The 17145-nt window shown below is 64.3% G+C and overlaps 2 protein-coding genes across 16 annotated transcripts in view; both read right to left on the bottom strand.

The window, feature by feature from the left end:
* Positions 1-190: 190 nt before the first annotated feature.
* On the bottom strand, positions 191-2589 carry LOC140651399 (uncharacterized). Of its 3 annotated transcripts, none has more exons than XM_072860839.1 (5): positions 2458-2589; positions 2017-2179; positions 1554-1656; positions 1184-1243; positions 191-868 (listed from the first exon to the last, which is right to left on the bottom strand). In XM_072860839.1, exons 1-5 carry the CDS (start codon positions 2481-2483, stop codon positions 396-398), a joined length of 825 nt encoding a protein of 274 aa, XP_072716940.1. In that variant the 5' UTR covers positions 2484-2589; the 3' UTR covers positions 191-395. The 3 variants fall into 3 exon arrangements, with proteins under 3 accessions (XP_072716940.1, XP_072716941.1, XP_072716939.1); XM_072860838.1 differs by having other exon boundaries at positions 194-868; positions 2017-2118; XM_072860840.1 differs by lacking the exon at positions 1184-1243 and having other exon boundaries at positions 192-868; positions 2017-2118.
* Positions 2590-8418: 5829 nt separating this feature from the next.
* Positions 8419-17145, bottom strand: part of LOC140651397 (maternal embryonic leucine zipper kinase-like) — a 36187-nt gene continuing 27460 nt past the window's right edge. For all 13 annotated transcript variants that reach the window (XM_072860817.1, XM_072860819.1, XM_072860813.1 and 10 more), the window contains one exon: positions 8419-8575. The gene's annotated coding sequence lies outside the window, so the exon portion shown is untranslated. The remainder of the gene's footprint in view (positions 8576-17145) is intronic.

Raw genomic sequence — 17145 nt, 5'->3', positions numbered from 1 at the left:
CTCTCCCGGGCCTCGCAGGGCCCCATGGAAGGCGCTCTAGGGCCGCTGTGAGGGCCTGGGGAGCAGCACGGCTTCGCAGGGCCACGTGCGGGCCCTCCTGGGGCCCTTGTGAGGGCCTGGGGGCAGCAGGGCTCCCCAGGGGCTGGGGGCAAGCGGGTCCCGGCCGAGCAGGTACCCTACGGGGGTCTGGGGGGCAGCAGGGCAGTGCGGGACGGGGAAGAAGAGCGCAAACGGCACGTGACGTTCCACAGTCTTTTTTCATCGGTGGCTGGGAGACACAGGCAGGCCGGCTGCGCTAAGGCCTCTGCTTCCAGCCTGCAGGATGCCCGTTTCCTTGCGGGGTCGCCAGCCAAAGCTGTCCTCACGCTGCCCTGCCGCCGCGTTTGGCTGCTTCTTCAGGCTTCGTGGCCCAGCCGCCCCTTCCCGTGAAATGGGAGCGCTGCAGAGAGCGGGCACCTGTCCAGGCCGGGATGTCCCTGGAGAGGGCAGGGCAGGCAAAAGCTTTCCTTCACCTTTCCTCTTGGTTTCGCAGCCCGGCAGCGCAGCTGGCGCCTTGGGGCCACGACGCAGGGTGTGGTGTGTCTTGCGGGGCCCCGGGCTGCTGGCAACGGGGCAGGTCCCGCTGCTCGGGTGGTGTCAGTGTGCAGAGCACCCGGGATCAGCTCTGCACGCAGCTCCAGCAGCACAGCCAGCCAGCCAGCTCCTGGGGCAAGGGTCCTCCTCCTCCACGCCTTCCGGAGCCGGTAGCACAGGGCTTGCAGGCGGAATGCGGAGGGAGGCTCTTTCACTGCAGCGTCCAGGATCATCAGGGTTTGAAGCGCCAGGGAAGAGACCGAGAGGCTGCTGTCATTCACCTTGCCTCGAAGGGCTGGGACGGAAAGGAACGGAGCCGAGGTCAGAGCCCGGATCTGCGGGGACCTCAGGAGCCCCTCCGGCCAGGGCCACCCCAGCCTCCCCAGCTCTTCCCACGGCCCGGAGGGAGGCAGGGGCGCCGGCATCAGCCAGAAGGTGCTGGCCACCAATGCCCCACATGCCCCTGAAACCCCTCTCTGCTCTGCCCTCACCGCCCTCACCTGCGCAGGGAGCAGAGGCCCCCCCGGCCGGAGCAGGGATTGGAGCTCCCTACCCAGGGTCTTTCCTCCTCCCTGCCAGCCCCCACAGACAGCCCACTGCCCTCACGCACCCTCGTAGATGACCCGGAGCTTCTCCTGGCGCCCATCCCTCAGCTGCCGCCCGGCGAGCCCTAGGCACACACAGCCCGTCACAGATGCCGCCACTGGCCTGCCCGCCCCAGCAGCCCAGCTCCCCTCACTGGCCCCGCGAGCCCGGCCACCGCCCTCCTCCCCTTGGGCAAGGCTGAGCCCAGGGCGGTCCCCTGAGCATGAAGCCCAAGAAGGCTGTGAGGGACCCAACAAGGCTCCCACCAGCCCCCGCTGCGTGGGCAGGGGTGGGAGAAGGCGGCAGGGAGCCCCGTGGGTGGATTTGGCAGCAGCCGTGGCTGGGGCTGAGCTGCCGCGGGGCAGGGAGGGACCCCCGGCGGGGTTCTGGCTCACCGGTGAACCTGACGGCCGCCTCGCGCAAGGGCTCCTGCGGGCTCTGCAGGTACGGCAGGCTCTGCTGCAGGTACTCCTCCGCTCCGCTGCTGTCCTCCACAAGCTGGAGAGAGCACAAGGGGACAGGGTTGGTGCAGACCCTCCCCCTACGCCCAGGACTGGCCTCCCCTGCCTTCCCCTGCCCCGACACCCACGACGCCCGGCCAGCGGCTGGCTGGTGCCGGGGTTTGGAGGGAGCAGAGGGCAGGGTGCTCCCGTGCCACCCTGCTGCCAAGGCCCAGCTGGGCCGGGGCTCCGTCGGCACCCCTGGGCTCCAGGGGGAGAGAGGGAGCCTGCGTGCGGTGCAGGCAGGCAGCGCTGGGCTGCCCCCGTGGGCAGGGGCACAGCTGCTAGCCCCACGCGCTGGGCATTGGGGGAGAAGGGCTTCTCCAGGCTGGGTGTGGGGCTTCGGGGCCATCCTTACCAGGCACTCGCTGACCCTCCATGTCTGCTCTGTCTCCAGCAGCTTCCTGAGCTGCCTCCGCTTCAGGAACTTGGCAGCTCCAAGGAGGGTTTCCCGAGAGGCCTGCAGAGCAGCAGAGACTGGGAGATGGCACCGCCGCCTGGGGGACGGGACCTGGGGGTCCCTAGGCAGAGCAGGGGGAGGCAAGGGTTGGGGCTCCAAACCCTGGCCGCAGACACCTGCAGGCGCCCTGGGAAGCCCCTGGGGACTCCAGTGCTCGGGTCTCTGTGGCCACGCACTGCTGCTGGGCTCTGCTGGATGCGGCGGGGCAGGTGCAGGAAATGTCCCTGCCCACCTTCTCAGCTGCTGCCAGCTCTGTGGCTGCAGGCAGGAGGGGCTCTGAGCCCTCCTCAGGGACTCGGGAGGTTGGGCCCCAGTTGAGGCACATTCAAAGGGCCTCACCTGAGCCACACTGTCGTCCCTGTCATGCAGGTGGAAGAACAGGGGCAGGAGGCTCCTCTGCACGTCCCTTCTCATCTGCTCTTTGTGGGTGCTGACCGCCACCTCCATCGCATCTCTCCAGAGGAGGATGGAGCGCGCCGCACGCAGCTGGACTCCTAGGAGGAGAGAAGGCAGAGGGGAGGACCTCAGTCCTGGCTCCTCCAAGCCCACGGTGCGGAGGCGAACGCCGCGGCTCTCCCTCTGCGGTGAGGAGAAGAACTCACGGGCCAACGGGCACGTGCGGAGAGGGACGCACCGGCCCCGGGCCACGCGCACGCGTCCCCCCAGGCACGCTAACCAAGCCTCTGCTCTCCCCACTGCCTTACGTTTTCAAAGAGTGGCGGGAGCGTCTCGACCAGCTGCAGAGCAATGGACACAGCCATCGGCCTGTCCTCCAGGCAGAGCATGTTGCCGAGGACAGCCAGGGCCGCCACCGTGACGTCGCAGTCGTCATCCTGCAGTCGCTGCACGACCGCTGGCAGCAGGCCTTGCAGAGTCGCAGCCTGTGCGAAACACACAATTTCATTTTGTGACGCAATCGAGGACTGCACCGGCAAAACCGCTCTGCGTGGAGAGGGTGCAGTGCCGGTCAGGCAGAGATCTCTCCACGTGCGGCGCAGCCCAGGGCCTGGCCTGAAGCGCTCAGGGGCCGCTGAGCAGGGCAGCGGGAGCAGCGGGCACCGTTCCCACCGCTCCCGATTCCTGGCAAAGCCCAAGCAAGCCGCTGCGCGCACCGCCGCCTGCAGCCCAGCCCCCGGCGGACGCCCTCACTGTGCCCGGCTGCCCCTGCTCACCTCCTGGGGTCTCGCAGACAGTGTGACGAGGCTTGTGATTGCCATCCTGCGCAGCACCACGCTCTTGCTCTGCAGGTGGAGCTGGAGGACGTGCAGGACTTGGCCGGTGACGTGCTCAAAATCGGTGCAGTCCAGGAGCTGAAACGCACCCAGCAGCAGAGTGAGAGCCCGGTACAGGCAGCAGAGCTCCTGGACAGCTCAGGGCAAGGCACCAGGTCCCGGCGCAGCCCAGGTGGGAGGCAGCAGGGCCCGCGGGAGGCAGCAGGGCCCGCGGAGGGCCCTCGCCCTCTGCCTCCTGCACGCAGCCCGGCTTCCCTCCGCCTGGCCTCCGAGAGGCAGCGCTTGCCACCGGGCCCACCTCGACGAAGACAGTCATGGCACCAATGTCCTGGTAGGCCTGCCTCTGGAGGAGGACTCTGACCGCCTCTTGAGACGCGGCGACACAGCAGGCCGGTACCTCACGCCGCAGCACCCTGGGCAGGGGAAGAAGGCATTGGCGGCACCGAGCCGGGCAGGCAAACCTCTCTGGGACTGCGCTGCCAGCCCCAGCCGTTACCCCGCAGGCCAGGCCACGCGGGGCAAGGCTGCGTTTGCGCCTTGCGTTGGCTGCTTGCGCCCCCCCGCCCACGAGGAAGGGGATCGTGCGGGGGGGCCCTCCTCTCCAGCGGAGACACGCCAGGGCAGACAAGGACAACTGACGCGACTCTCACCTAGTCAGCACGGCGATACCGGTGTGGTAGGTCTCGGGGCTCATGAGCATGTCCCAGGCACCCTGCCTCGCGATGTCTTCAACCAGGGAGGCACCGCCGCCCAGGCACCGGAACAGAGCTTGCATGGTGCGCACCGCGCTCCTGCACGCAGAGCAAAGCGGGGTCACAGGTGGAGCCCCGGCCCCGACTCCGGCTCTGGGCCCGGGACAGAGACCAGGGAGGAGGGACAGAGCACCTGAGGGTGTGGACTGGAGGACACTTGGCCTCCCTGCTCTGACTGCCAGAGCTGCAGCAGCCCTGCTGTGGGCCGCTCAAGCTGAAGGAGACCTGGAAGACCACCGCCATGAAGAGCTCCCCTAAAAGTAACTGCACGCAGCATCGGCTGGAGGGCAGCAGGAAGATCTCGTGCATGGCACCGGCTACCTGCAGAAAACATCCAGGGACCACTCTCACTGCAGGGGTGTCCCTGCGGCACTGCCCGGGGCTGGGGGTGGCGGGGCTCAGGCGCCGCGCTGAGCTGAGGGAGGTGCCAGCGCAGAGCCCGGCCCGGCCGCCTGGCCTGGAGCACAGCCGCAGCAGCTCTCAGGGCTCGGCTCCCACTCGTAGCGCGGGCACGCGAGCCTTCGCGGTCCGGGAGGGAACAGCCCAGCCAGCCCCATGGGCCCTGCTGGCTGCCCTGGGCTCCCCCTCCCCTCCCCTGCCCTCCCCGGCCCCGCAGCCTGCTCTGGCCAGGCAGCCGCCCTGCCCCGGGCTTCCCGGCTGCCGAGCAGGCGGGAGGCAGCGGGCAGGGAGGAAGACCAGTGAGGGCAGCAGGGGCAGGGGGCAGGCTGCCTGCCTGTGTGCCACGGGGCCTGGCGGTGGCCCCGAGGCCCCTGGCCCAGGTGCCCCTGGGGAGGTCTGGGCTTGGGGGCAGGTGGAGAGGGGAGGAGGGGCTGGAGCCCCGGGCGGGGCGGAGCAGGCCTCATTCAGACACTCACAGCCAGGAAAACGCAGTAGCTGCGCTCTCCCGCGATGCTGCACTGCTGGCCGATTTTCTGCTGGACCTGCAGCAGCGTCTTCAGCACGTCGTCCCCGAGGCAGGGCTCAGATGCCAACGAGCTCCACATGGCCCTGGCAGTGCTGCGGAGCCGGAGCACGCTGTCAGTGGGGCCACCTCGGCCACCACCCCTTCTGCCTGGGCAGGCCCCAGAGGTCCTGAGCTGCCCCCAAGGCTGATGGGGCCACCTACCTGTCACAGCACGGGGAAGCCTGCAGCAGGCCAGCGGTCACCCTCTGAGGGTACAAGAGGGCCACTTGGAGAAGGGTCTTCATCAGGATGTCCTCGAGGGGCTTCTGGCTGACGCATGCCAGCTGCGCATGGATGGTCCACACGACCTCTTCCACCTGGTGGAGGCAGGGGGGTGGAGCGGGTGGAGCACAGCCACGGCCCCAGCTGCCACCAAGAACTGCTTCCCTCCCGTCGCTCTTGGCTGGCCTCAAAGGCCGCCCGTCGGATGCTCCCCAGCCCGGGACTCGGGGCGGGGGGAACGGCCCCCGGAGGGCGCACGCGCAGGGCAGTCCGGCTGCACGCTGCCTACCTTGTTCAGCTCCGAGCACGGGTATCTCAAGACCGCCTCCAGCACGCTGGCAATCAGCTGGACATCGGAGACCCTGGGGTGCACGATGCCTCTCAAGACGGTGAGGAGGAAGCTGCTCCTCTCAGTCTGGAAGAGGAACCTCCCAAATACCTGAGGGAGAGAGGCAGGGAAGAGGTGTCGCCTGAGGGCCCTGGCGGGGGGGCACAGCTGAGCAGCGGGGGCGGCTCCGGAGTGAGAAACCCGGGGCAGCGCTGGCCCCCTGCCCCAGGACAAGTGCCAGCAGCAGGGGCTGGTCTGGGGTGAGTGCAGCCACTGCGGGGTGTGGAGAGGGAGCTGCCCTGTGGGCCGAAGGAGCGGGGCGGGGGGGGGGGGGGCAGGCTCACGGTGCGCTGGCTCTGCCGGCAACCAGAGCTCGCCGGTGGCCGGGACAGCCGGAGCCGCCACGCTGACGCTCTGGCCGCTCCCTGCGGAGAGGTGGTGCGACCCCGCGGCCTGATCGGCGGGAGGCCGTGCCATCCGCCCTGATGGCTGATGCACTGGTTCATCCCAGTCTCCTGCCAGCCCCACAGCCAAGACCCCCAGCGAGGGAGGAGCTTGTTACCGTCGCCTCGTCAGCGGGCTCCTCGGCCCAGAGGGTGCTAGGTCTCTCCCGCTCCACTCGAAGCTTTGGATCCTCACGTGCTGCGTAGCAGGCTGGGCAGGAGGGGAAACACACAGTGAGCGGCAGGAACAACGGAGAGCTGGCGACAGCAGGCGAGGGCGTCGGGGAGAGCTCTGTGCCTGGCTCTCCGCTCTGTGGGGAGCCGGAGACGTGCCAGGGTGGCAGTGGGCCCGTCTCCCGGCGGAGGAGGGGAAACCGCCTCTTAGGCTGCAGAAGGGCAGGAGAGTTTGGTCTGGCTTTCTGCTCGGGAGGAGGAGAGAAGCCCTGGGATGCTGCTGCCACAGGCTCTCCGGCCCAAGGCTTCTCGGGGCGGGCCCCAAGGCGCGGCTCCGAGGCGGGCTGCCTGGGCCCTCGGCTTGGCACGGCACAGCTGCTCCCCTGCTCCAGCCTCGGAGGAGTTTGCTGCTCCTTGCTCTAGCAGAGGAGGGGGCCAAGGCGGTGCGGCGCCTTGCCTGAGCCCTGGTGGCTGGGAGGCCCCAGCCCGCCCCAGCGTCTCTCACCCTCTCGCAGCAGGATGAACCTGTGGACGGCACGAAGCGCCTCCGCGGCCCCGCAGCTGATCTCCTGGTCCTTCTCGGCACGGGACAGGGTGAGGTGCCCCATCAGCTGCCCCAGGAATTGCAGAGGCTTCGCTTGGAACAGGAAGAAGTTGCCTTCTCTGAAGCGCGAGACCTGTGGGAGAGGAAGGAGCGGTAGCAGGGCCAAGCTGTGGCAGACGGGACGAAAGGCCTAACCCCAGAGAGCGGGCCCCGGGCCGAGTGCTGCATGAGCCAGAGCTCTGGAGGGCTCTGCCCTGCCCTGCGCTGCGCCGCGCCCCGCCCCGTGGAGACCCAGCCTGCGGCAGCCGCGTCAGGGCGAGGAGCGTGCTGCCTGCCTGTGACGGGAGCCCTGGAAGGCTTTTGCCTTCCCTCCCCGTGAGCCTGCGGGACTGGGGTGCCTGAAGGAGGCTTGAGACCCTGGGTCTGACCCTGGGTCCTCCACACCCGCGTTCAGCTGAGGGAGCCCTCCTTCCCCACCTGCGGGACTCCCCGTCTCCACAAAAGGGCGCAGCCGTGCGCCCTCTCCTCCCGCCGCGTCCTTCTGGCAGGCCGTCCCGAGGCCTGGCACCGCCCTGCCCAGCTCTCCACAGCACGGGAAGGGAGGGTCTGCGGGGCTGCAGCAGGAGCCCCGGGGCCGGTGGGCTGGGGAAGGGGCCGGGCGCGGGCAGTGGCAGTGGGGAGGGGAAGGGCCCGAGAGCCCCGCAGGCCTCGATGCTGAAGCGGCTGGGCAGCAACCCCGGGGAGGGCTGCCAGAGCCGGGTCTGCCAAATACTCCCGTGCCCTGTGACGGAGCTGGCTCCCGAGAGAAAGGGCACGGGAGAGAGCGGCTCCCAGAGGGAGGGGTAGAGACGCTGGCGCAGGGCTGAGCCTTGCCGAATCCCCTGCCCTGCGCCCAGGCTTCCCTCGCAGGGAGCCCGGAGCTACTGGCTGCTCTGGGGCACCAGGAAGGGGCGAGGGCTGCGCAGAGGCCGCCTGCACCGCAGGCCCCTTACCTCCAGCATCGAGGAGGGCGTCAAGAACCGGCTCAGGCAGACAATCCTCCCCACAGCCTTGCGGCGCCTAGCCACTTCCTGGGATGCCGTGAAGGGCAGCAGGATCTGAGAAGGGAAAAGCTGCCGCTCTGCCTCGGGAAACGACGGCACCTCCCGGAGCGGTGGCTCTGCCAAGCGCCTGGCGGAGTTTACGCAACGTGCCGCCAAGGCTTCCCCGGCCAGGAGGAAGGCCTGGGACCGGGTCCGGGTCCGGCCACCTCACGGCCTCGGGGACCGTTGCCGACGGTTGGCGACTCTGCTGCAGTCAGGAGGTAGCTGGATCCCGCCCCGCCAGCCACCTCTGCCCCTTCCCATGCGCTCCTCCACAAACGGCCGCGCGTCCCCGCTGTCCAGGAGGACAGGAACCTCTGTGGAGGCCTGCACCAGGGAGGCTGGGCTACGGCCCACGGGGAGGCCAGAAGCAGAGTGCTTCAGGGCTGCGCTCCCTTGCACCGCGGCCACATCCCAGCAGATCTCCACCCTGCTGCCACCTGGGCAGGAGAGCGTGAACGGGGCGGGCGGCAAGGGCAGTGGCTCGGCAGCGCCAGCTGCCAGAGCAGGGGGCCTGGGAGGGACGCCGCGTTCCTTCCGCTGCTTTGGTTCGGGCTGGGGCGCGCACGCTCCAGAAGGTCGCATCTCTTTAGGGCGAGGCAAGGAAGAGACCTCGTGAGCCCAGCTCTTGGCAAATGCCTGACCTGCAAGATTTTCTTCACTTGCAAAGCATCGCGCGTCAGCACCTCCAGCACGCTGTCCAGAGTCTTCAGGATCTGTAAGGGGATACGGCAGTCCGCACGCTTGCCCTGGCCCTTCTTCCTTGCAGGAAGCTGGCTTGAACGCCCTCCACCCGAGGCGGGCCTCAGCTGCCCTCTGGTGCCGGGGAGAGGCCTCAGGGTCTCCCTGGTCTTCCTTCTTCTCCTATCGTCTCCCGGCAGCCAAAGCCAACTAGGAAAGCGTGCCCAGGGGCTGACTGGCAGGCTCTCCGTAGCTCAGCCCGCGCTTACCTGGAGCATCGAGTGAAGCGTGCTGGCTGTCCTGGCTCTGTGCTGGAGCAAGACAGAAGGTGCTGTGGATGCAGGGGCCGAGGTGCTGGTCCAGCAGGTCTTGGTTCTCTTTGCTGCAAGGAGAGAAGGTGCCGGTTGCATGGCGGAGCTTCCACGTTGGGGAAGCTGGCTGCAGACGTCGGGGCTGGCAGTCCCCAGGGTGGTACCCGTACGAGGTGGGGAAGGGATGCCTGGAGGCATCTCCTCTCTCCCCCGTGCCGCTGAGGCAGGGACAGAGGGCAGTCCTGGCCAGCGGAGCCCGAACCCCTTCCCGTCTCCTGCCTCTCCCTTCAGAGAAAGAGCCAAGAGGCACCGGGAGCCCCGCAGCACCCTCCGCCCTCCCATCTGGCCCACCGATGGGCCAAGCGTGAGGGAGAGCGGAGGCCCCAAGGCAGTGGCGCCAGGGTCCTGCCAGGATAGGAGATGCCTGGTGCCATCAGGCCCACGCCGTGGGGAGGCCCTGGCCCGGCCGGGGTCTGGGGCAGGTACCTCATTGCAGCGACGGCAAGCACGGCTTGCTGCCACATCGCGGCGTCCATGCTGCGAGGGAGCTGCTTTTGCCGTAGTACCTGGAGAGGGAGAGCACGGCCAGGTTGGGGCACGGGAGCTGCCAGTGCCCGGCACCAGTCCGCGGGGCGGGCAGAGCCGCCCCGCTGCCCCCAGGCCAGCACCGGCACCCCGCGCGGCCCCTCGCTCTGCAGCGGCCCCGTGGCAGGCAGGGCTGTTCCCACACAGGCCTGTCTCACCCTCCCCCTGTGCCCAGGCGCCCGAGTGCTGTCCTTACTGCTGGGCCGGTGCTCGGCCGGCTTTGCCCCCCTCCCTCAGCCCCACTGGCGGTGCCCTCACCTCCATTTTCTCCACCAGCTCACGTGCTGACCTGAAGCCCGGCCGGTACCTGCCCTGCAGCCAGGCTCTGCACAGCGTGCAGATGGAGGCCAGAAACCTCAGCTTCGAGGCCTCTTCCTGGCAGTCGGGGGGAGACAGAGAGGGAGGGTGAGGGGGCAGAGGCGCGGCCAGCAGGAGCAGGGGCTGGAGGGGAGCAGCTCCGCGCCGCCAGCAGCCCTCCCAGAGCCCGCGCCCGGGCAGCAGACGCGGCAGCACCCAGCTGGGAGCGCGGGCAGAGCCTTGCTGACGAAGTCTGCGCTACCCTTTCGGTGCCGTTGAGAAAGACCGAGAAGTAGTCGTGGGCTTCCTTCTCCTCGTCCTCCAGCTGGCAGCTGGAGGCAGGACCGGCTGCACCTGATGAAGAACCAGAGCGGGGAGAGCTGCAGGCAGGGGCAGGAGGGAGAGGGGAGAGGGGCCCTCTCTCCAGCCCTGCGCCCGCTGCCCTGCACACGGCAATCCCTGGGCCAGGGTGCTGATGCCCCGTCTCCCCAGGATGCCGCTGGCAGCAGGGCGGGAAAGGTGCCAGCCCTGCGGCGCCGCAGCCTCCTGCCAGCCCAGCTGCCTCAGCCTGCCCTGCTCTGTGCCCCGAGGCAGGAGATGGTCCCCCGGGCTCCTGGCAATACCCACTCGGGTCGGGATGCCGGGGCTCTCGCCCTCCTCCGCCTCTACGACGGGGCTGGCAGAGCCCAAGTCCCGCTGCGCAGCTCGCCTTGCCGGGGGCTTTCTGACTGCTGGTGGTCCTCAGCGGCCACCCCAGGCCTTTTGTCCTCTGCCGCCCGGGGTGCACGGCGCCTGCGGGGGGAACGACTCGCCGTCCTGCGGGACAGAGGAGGGGGGTGAGGCTGGGGAGGGGGCAGCCCACGGCAAGCGGCCCCATCCGGGTGCTGCCTGGCTGGAGCGGGGAGGTGGTGGGGCGGAGGAGCTGGGCAGGGACAGGGGGGGATCTCCTGCAGGATGCCGTTTTCCAGCGGGCAGCCCCCAGCCGCCCACCCCGGCTCTGGCGCCGGCTCTCCTGCCCCCAGCCCCTTGCGGAAGGGCGCGCCTGCTGGGCCCAGCTCCCCTGGCGTCCCTATGGCGCGGGCCCAGCCCCCCCCCAGCCCTGCGTTCTTACCTGGTGGGGACGGTGGGGCCATGGCGAAACACCCTGGCCCTGGGGGTGCGGTGTGCCAGGGGTCGCAGGGAAACACGTGCTCTGCGCACAGGGGCTCCTGCACGAGCCCCACGGCTCATGGCCTTTTCTTCCGAGGGTCTGGGACACTGACTGGGGCTGCCGCGCCCGTGCTGGGCATCCCTAGCTGCCACATGGCTAGGTCACAAAGGGCCCTCTCGTTACCCGCCACCAGGGCCGGGAGGGGCAGGGCGTCCTGCCCCCCACTGTGACCCGGGCTCTCCCAGGGGAGTTGACCTGCCGCTGGCTCGGGCCACAGCCTCCCGTCCCTCTGCGCCCTTTCCCTGCCGCAGGTGGGACTCCTCAGCTCTGGCGCTCCCGCTTTGGCTGGAGGCGGGCCGGTCGATGGGCTTCCTCTTGCAGCCTGCCCACCACCCGCAGAAGTATGTCCCGATCCCTGCCGTGGCCAGGGACGCCTTCAACTAGACCAGGTCGCTCAGAGCCCCCTGTGAGAGACTGAAAGAGCTAACGTCTCAAACGTTGTGGCGAGGCGAGGCGCCATTTGCATGGCGACGGCAGGTCGGCGAGCACGGGGTGGGGGAGAGCGGGAGCGGGACACGCGGGATGTGGAGAGCGCGTCGGAGGACGCGCGGTTCCGGCGGACCTTACCATCTATGGCCAGAGATCACACAGAGTTGATCTGAGGAAGGGGCTTGCGACCGCCCGAGAGACCCCTCGCGACCGCCCCCCTCCCCCAGCGCCTGCGCAGAAGACTGAGAACTTTCTAGAACAAGAACCATCTAAGTCCTGAAGGGGCGTACCTGGAGGCGGGGATTAGCTTATAAAAGACACGCCCTCCAGGGAACCGTGCGCGCGCCCACCGCTGGAGGATTGCCACGTCTGTCATCGTCATCGCGGGATCCAAGGGTGGTGATACTTTTTCTTTCTGCTTCCTCCTCTCTTCTCCTTTCCTTTCTCGCTTCTCTCTTCCTCCACTCTTCCAGTAGATGCAAGTTTGGGATAAATTGTGGCGGGTTGGCCAGAAAACAGCTCCATGGCCAAATTGCCTCTGTTCGTTCGCTGAGCTTGCCAGTTCGTTAAGTTTGTCCGTTTGTTGAATTTGCCAGTTAATAAAGTCGCTGGCCAGACTGTTCCTCTGAGTCCTTGTCGTGACTCTACCGACCACGCGGCGCTGCCGAGCAGAGATCGGCTTTTGTCGGTACACAAACCGTCGGGGAATCGAAAAGATTCACCCCTCTCGCAACCCACCGAGTGGGACGAGACGCCCCGTCCCACCTGACCTTGAACGTTTCCAGGCATGGGGCATCCACAGCTTCTCTGGGCAACCTGTTGAGTGTCTCACCGCCCTCATGGTAAAGAATTTCTTCCTTCTATCGAATCTAAACCTGCCCTCACTTACTTCAAAGCCGTTGCCCCTTGTCCTGTCTCTTCTTAAAGGCTGAAAGTGAGCCCTAAGCTGCATCCACAGGGTGTCCCTTTTCATACACTTTAGATTCAAGAAGAGTGGATTTGGAGCAGGCAACTCAAAAGAAAGTGGAAGTAAAACTACCGTTCTTCCTTCTCAGTTGAAAAATGAAACAAGGTGGTAAGGTATGCTAGGAAGTCCTCTTTTCCTGTTTCTGTTAGTTATTACAGAGTTATTTATTACAGAGTTTTGCTGGTTTTTTTCCTAACAATATGCACGTAACAAAGCTTGTTTGTGAGATCTCATGGCAGAATAGGTGCTGGTGAATACCAAGGAAGCCTGACTGGGGTGGACAAGAAGGTTGGAGCGGACACCCCTCCACCTCTTTCCCTGTCTCCAGGCCCCTCGTTATGGCTGCAGGTCACTCTGTCCCCGTGCGAGGGGCCGCTGGCACTGCTGGCTGGGGTCGGGCCACCGGGGTCTCTCTCTGCCGCTCCTTGTTCCTCGCTGTGGTCTTCCGCAGCGGCTTCCTCCGTGCCCGTTCCCTCTGCTCCGGCGCGGGCCCAGTGTGGGCCGTGTCCCTCAGAGTGCTGCCAGCCCCGCCACGGAGCCTCTGACGGCAGCAGCGGATCTCACAGCTGCAAGCGTGCCCAGCCAGAAGAACTCTTCAAACAGGCAGCTGTGCGACAAGAGGAGCTCAGCAGGCAGCGCAGGATCTGGGAGCGCGAGCGGCAGGTGGAGACGTGGTGTTGCGCGCTGTCCCGGGCTGAGCGACAGCCCTGCCTTAAGGCTGCGCAAGGGGAAGGCTAGCCTGCATTCAGCCTCGAGCTGCCTCAACCAAGTCACTCACGAGATGAAGGAGGCTGGACCCTTGTCCCTGCTGCGGGCAGAAGGAAGAACCTGCCCCCTCCCCCTAAAGTGCCCCTACGTAATAGATGCGATGCTCTTGGCGTGGGGAATGAAGAGCACATGAGTAGCAGACGGGATCCAGGAGAAGCCGAGCATGCAAAGCTGATCCAACCACCCACCCGCATTAGAGCCAGGGCCACCAGAAAAGCACATCAAGTATTAGTCGCTGGAGATTCCTTACTGAGAGGCACCCAAGCACCCATTTGCCATCCAGACAATTTCTCTAGAGGGGTTTGCTGCCTACCAGGAGGTTGCGTTCGCGCTGTTAGCGAGAGGCTGCCGAGCCTGGTGAAGCCTACGGATTATCATCCGCTCCTGCTGTTCCACGTAGGGTCCAACGACACTGTGACGAGGCACGGCAACTTAGAACAAAAAAAAGACTCTCTGTCCCTTGGAGCAACGTGAAAATTATCTGGAGCACCGGTGGTGTTTTCATCCATCCTCCCAGTCAGAGGAAGGGGTTTAGGAAGGAGGAGATGAACTGAAAAGGTGAATGCCTGCCTGCGTGCCTGATGCCATGCTCACGGTGTTGGCTTCTATGGGGATCTGCCTTTGAGAAGCTGGGTCTGTTGGGAGCTGATGGGATTCGCCTGACCGAGTGGGGCAAGAGGGTCTTCGCCAGCAAGCTGGCCAGGCTGCTCCGGAGAGCTTTAAACTAGATTTAGCAGGGGGAGAGGATGGAGCTTTGGGCAACAGAGACTCATAGAATCATTAAGGTTGGAAAAGACCTCTAAGATCATCTAGTCCAGCCGCCAACCCAACACCTCCATGCCTACTAAACCGTGTCCCGCAGTGCCACGTCTACACGGTTTTTTTGAACTCCTCCGGGGATGGTGACTCCACCATCTCTCTGGGCAGCCTGTTCCAATGCTTGACAACCCTTTCGGTGAAGAATTTTTTCCTAACACCCCATCTAAACCTCTCCTGGTGCAACTCGAGGCCATTTCCTCTCGTCCTGTGGCCGGTTACGTGGGAGAAGAGACCGACCCCCACCCCACTACAACCTCCTTTCAGGCAGTTGTAGAGAGCGATAAGGTCTCCCCTCAGCCTCCGCTTCTCCAGACTAAACAACCCCAGTTCCCTCGGCCGCTCCTCATCAGACTTGTTCTCCAGACCCTTCACCAGCTTCGTTGCCCTTCTCTGGACACGCTCCAGCACCTCAGTGTCTCTCTTGGAGCGAGGGACCTGTGGGATAATTGCTGAGGTGACTTAGAAATTAGAACTTATATTCACACTTCGAGGTAAGGCACAGCATTGAAGAAGCTTCCCGGGTGGAATGCGGCCGACGTGCAAGGAATCCATTCCATGGAAGTTCCCTAGGCCTGCAACCTGAGATGTCAGGAACGCCAGGGGAACCTGGTGTGCTGACTCGAAGAGGTACTGCCCGGAGGGTGGAGCGGTGTGGAGATGCCGCGGCCAGGCTCTGCCATTATAGGGGAACTTAAAGGTGTCATGGAACTGATAAGCTGCATATTTACCGCCCTGGGCCAACAGCCTGCCACGTTTTTGACAAAATGCTGTCCTTTTGGTGAACTTTGCTTTGGTGAACATCATTATAATACCAAAACACACCTCCATCCCAAAAGCTACCCGCCGCCAAGGTGCGACCACCCTCACTGAGCTTGCGCTCTGAATTTTCCTAGCTTACACCTTTAAAAGCGCAGCGAGAAAACTTTACACCAATCCTAAGCAAAGGTACGTATGACTAGAGTCACTCAAGCTCACCCGAAAGGTGAAAGATAGTATAAAATGGTGTAAGAGAAAGAGAATGTTAGGGAAGACACCACCGCGTACCACTCTGACCCCTGGGATCAGTCGACGGGCTGAGCCTCTCTTCCCCCGCGTCGGGACGCCTTTGGGTAAGAGTCGAACACTTGGTTATACCAAGGGCCTCCCCGGGAAACTTAGAAATCTCTCTAGAGTCGCTTTATTCTCTTTTTAACGCGTTTGTAGCCGGCAGCGTTACTCATATTCTTGGTATTTGCCCGTGCTTTGCAGCCAGTGAATTTATCACCGGTAATCCAAAGACTCTGTGTGTCTGTTGCTCTAATAAACTGCACTCTCCATTGATCTAGCCGCGGTAGTTCTCATTGAACAGGACCAGACTCTTTAGGCGTGGCCGTGATAGTTCGTGCAACACGACTAGTCTGGGGGCGTAAGCGCGTTATTAGTGAATCCGTAATCGTGAAGTTCAGTACGCTGGACACGACCGGACTTACAACGTCGTAAATTAATGCTGTCGCCTTAGCGAAAGCCCTGAGAGGGCTCTGGTTCTGATAAGTGGCTATACACACAGTCCTTAGAAAATAAACCGTTGACCAAGTCTGAGACTAAGACTGGACCTAGCCGCACCTAGACTCCTCTCTGAGAAGGAGTTGAGAAAGCAAGGGGGTCCTGTCTGAACCTCGTGACCCAACGGGAGGGCTCCCCCCCCAGCCACTCCTCAGACTCCTATTTGTAACGCGACAGTAACTCTTAACGCAACGGGGACCCAAAACTGAACACGGTGTTCGAGGTGCGGCCTCGCCAGCGCCGAGTACAGGGGCACGATCACTGCCCTAGTCCTGCTGGCCACGTTATTCCTGATACGAGCCAGGATGCCGTTGGCTTTCTTGGCCACCTGGGCACACTGCTGGCTCCATTAACCAAGACTGGCCCCAGAGCTGAGCCCTGGGCAACACCGCTTGTGACCGGCCGCCAACCAGATTTAACTCCGTTCACCACAACTCTCTGGGCCCGGCCATCCAGCCAGTTTTTTACCCAGCGAAGAGTACACCCGTCCAAGCCATGAGCCGCCAGCTTCTCCAGGAGAATGCTGTGGGAGACAGTGTCCGAGGCTTCACTAAAGTCCAGGCAGATAACACCCACAGCCTTTCCCTCATCCACTAGGCGGGTCACCTGGTCGTAGAAGATCAGGTTGGTCAAGCAGGACCTGCCTTTCCTGAACCCATGCTGGCTGGGCCTGATCCCCTGGTTGGCCTGCACATGCCTGTTGAGCACACTCAAGATTAACCGCTCCATAATTTTCCCCGGCACCGAGGTCTGGCTGACGGGCCTGTAGCTCCCCGCGTCCTCCTTCTGGCCCTTCATGTAGATGGGCGTCACATTGGCAAGCCTCCAGCCGTCTGGGACCTCCCCTGTTAACCAGGACTGCTGATAAATGATGGAGAGTGGCTTGGCAAGCTCCTCCGCCAGCTCCCTCCGTACTCTCGGCTGGATCCCGTCCGGCCCCATAGACTTGTGAGGGTCCAGGTGGCGTAGCAGGTCGCTAACTGCTTCCTTCTGGATTATGGGGGTTTATTCTGCTCTCCGTCCCTGTCTTCCAGCTCAGGGGGCTGAATACCCTGGGATAACTGGTCTGACTATTAAAGACTGAGGCAAAGGCGGCTTTAAGTACCACAGCCTTTTCCTCATCTTTGGTGGCAATGTTCCCCCCCCCCCCCCCCCCATCCAATAAAGGAGGGAGATTCTCCGTGGCTCTCTTTTTGTTGTTAATGTGTTTGTAAAAACATTTTTTATTCTCTCTTACAACAGTGGCCAAATTGAGTTCTAGCTGGGTTTTTGCCTTTCTAATTTTCTCTCTGCATGACTTGACGAGATGCCTGTACTCTTCTTGGGTTGCCTGCCCCTTCTTCCAAAAGTGGTAAACTCTCCTTTTTTTCTTGAGTCCCAGCAAAAGCTCCCAGCCAGGCCGGTCGTCTGCCCTGCCCTGCCAGCTGCTTATAGAATGCTTCATCTGCCTCTTCATCCTGGTTGGGTGGTCTAGAACAGACTCCCACCATGATACCTGCCTTGTTGGCCTTCCCCCTCATCCTTACCCATAAGCACTCGACCTTATCATCATAATTGCCGAGTTCTACACAACGGAAACACTCCCTAACCTCTCCCCACCGCCTCTCCTTCCTTGCCTGTCCCTTCTGAAGAGCTTATAGCCATCCATTGCAGCACTCCAGTCACGAGAGTCATCCC

This window comes from Ciconia boyciana, chromosome 4 (assembly GCF_034638445.1).
Source record: "Ciconia boyciana chromosome 4, ASM3463844v1, whole genome shotgun sequence".
In the NCBI taxonomy this organism is placed as follows: Eukaryota; Metazoa; Chordata; class Aves; order Ciconiiformes; family Ciconiidae; genus Ciconia; species Ciconia boyciana.
This window is presented reverse-complemented; position numbering and strand designations above follow the sequence as displayed.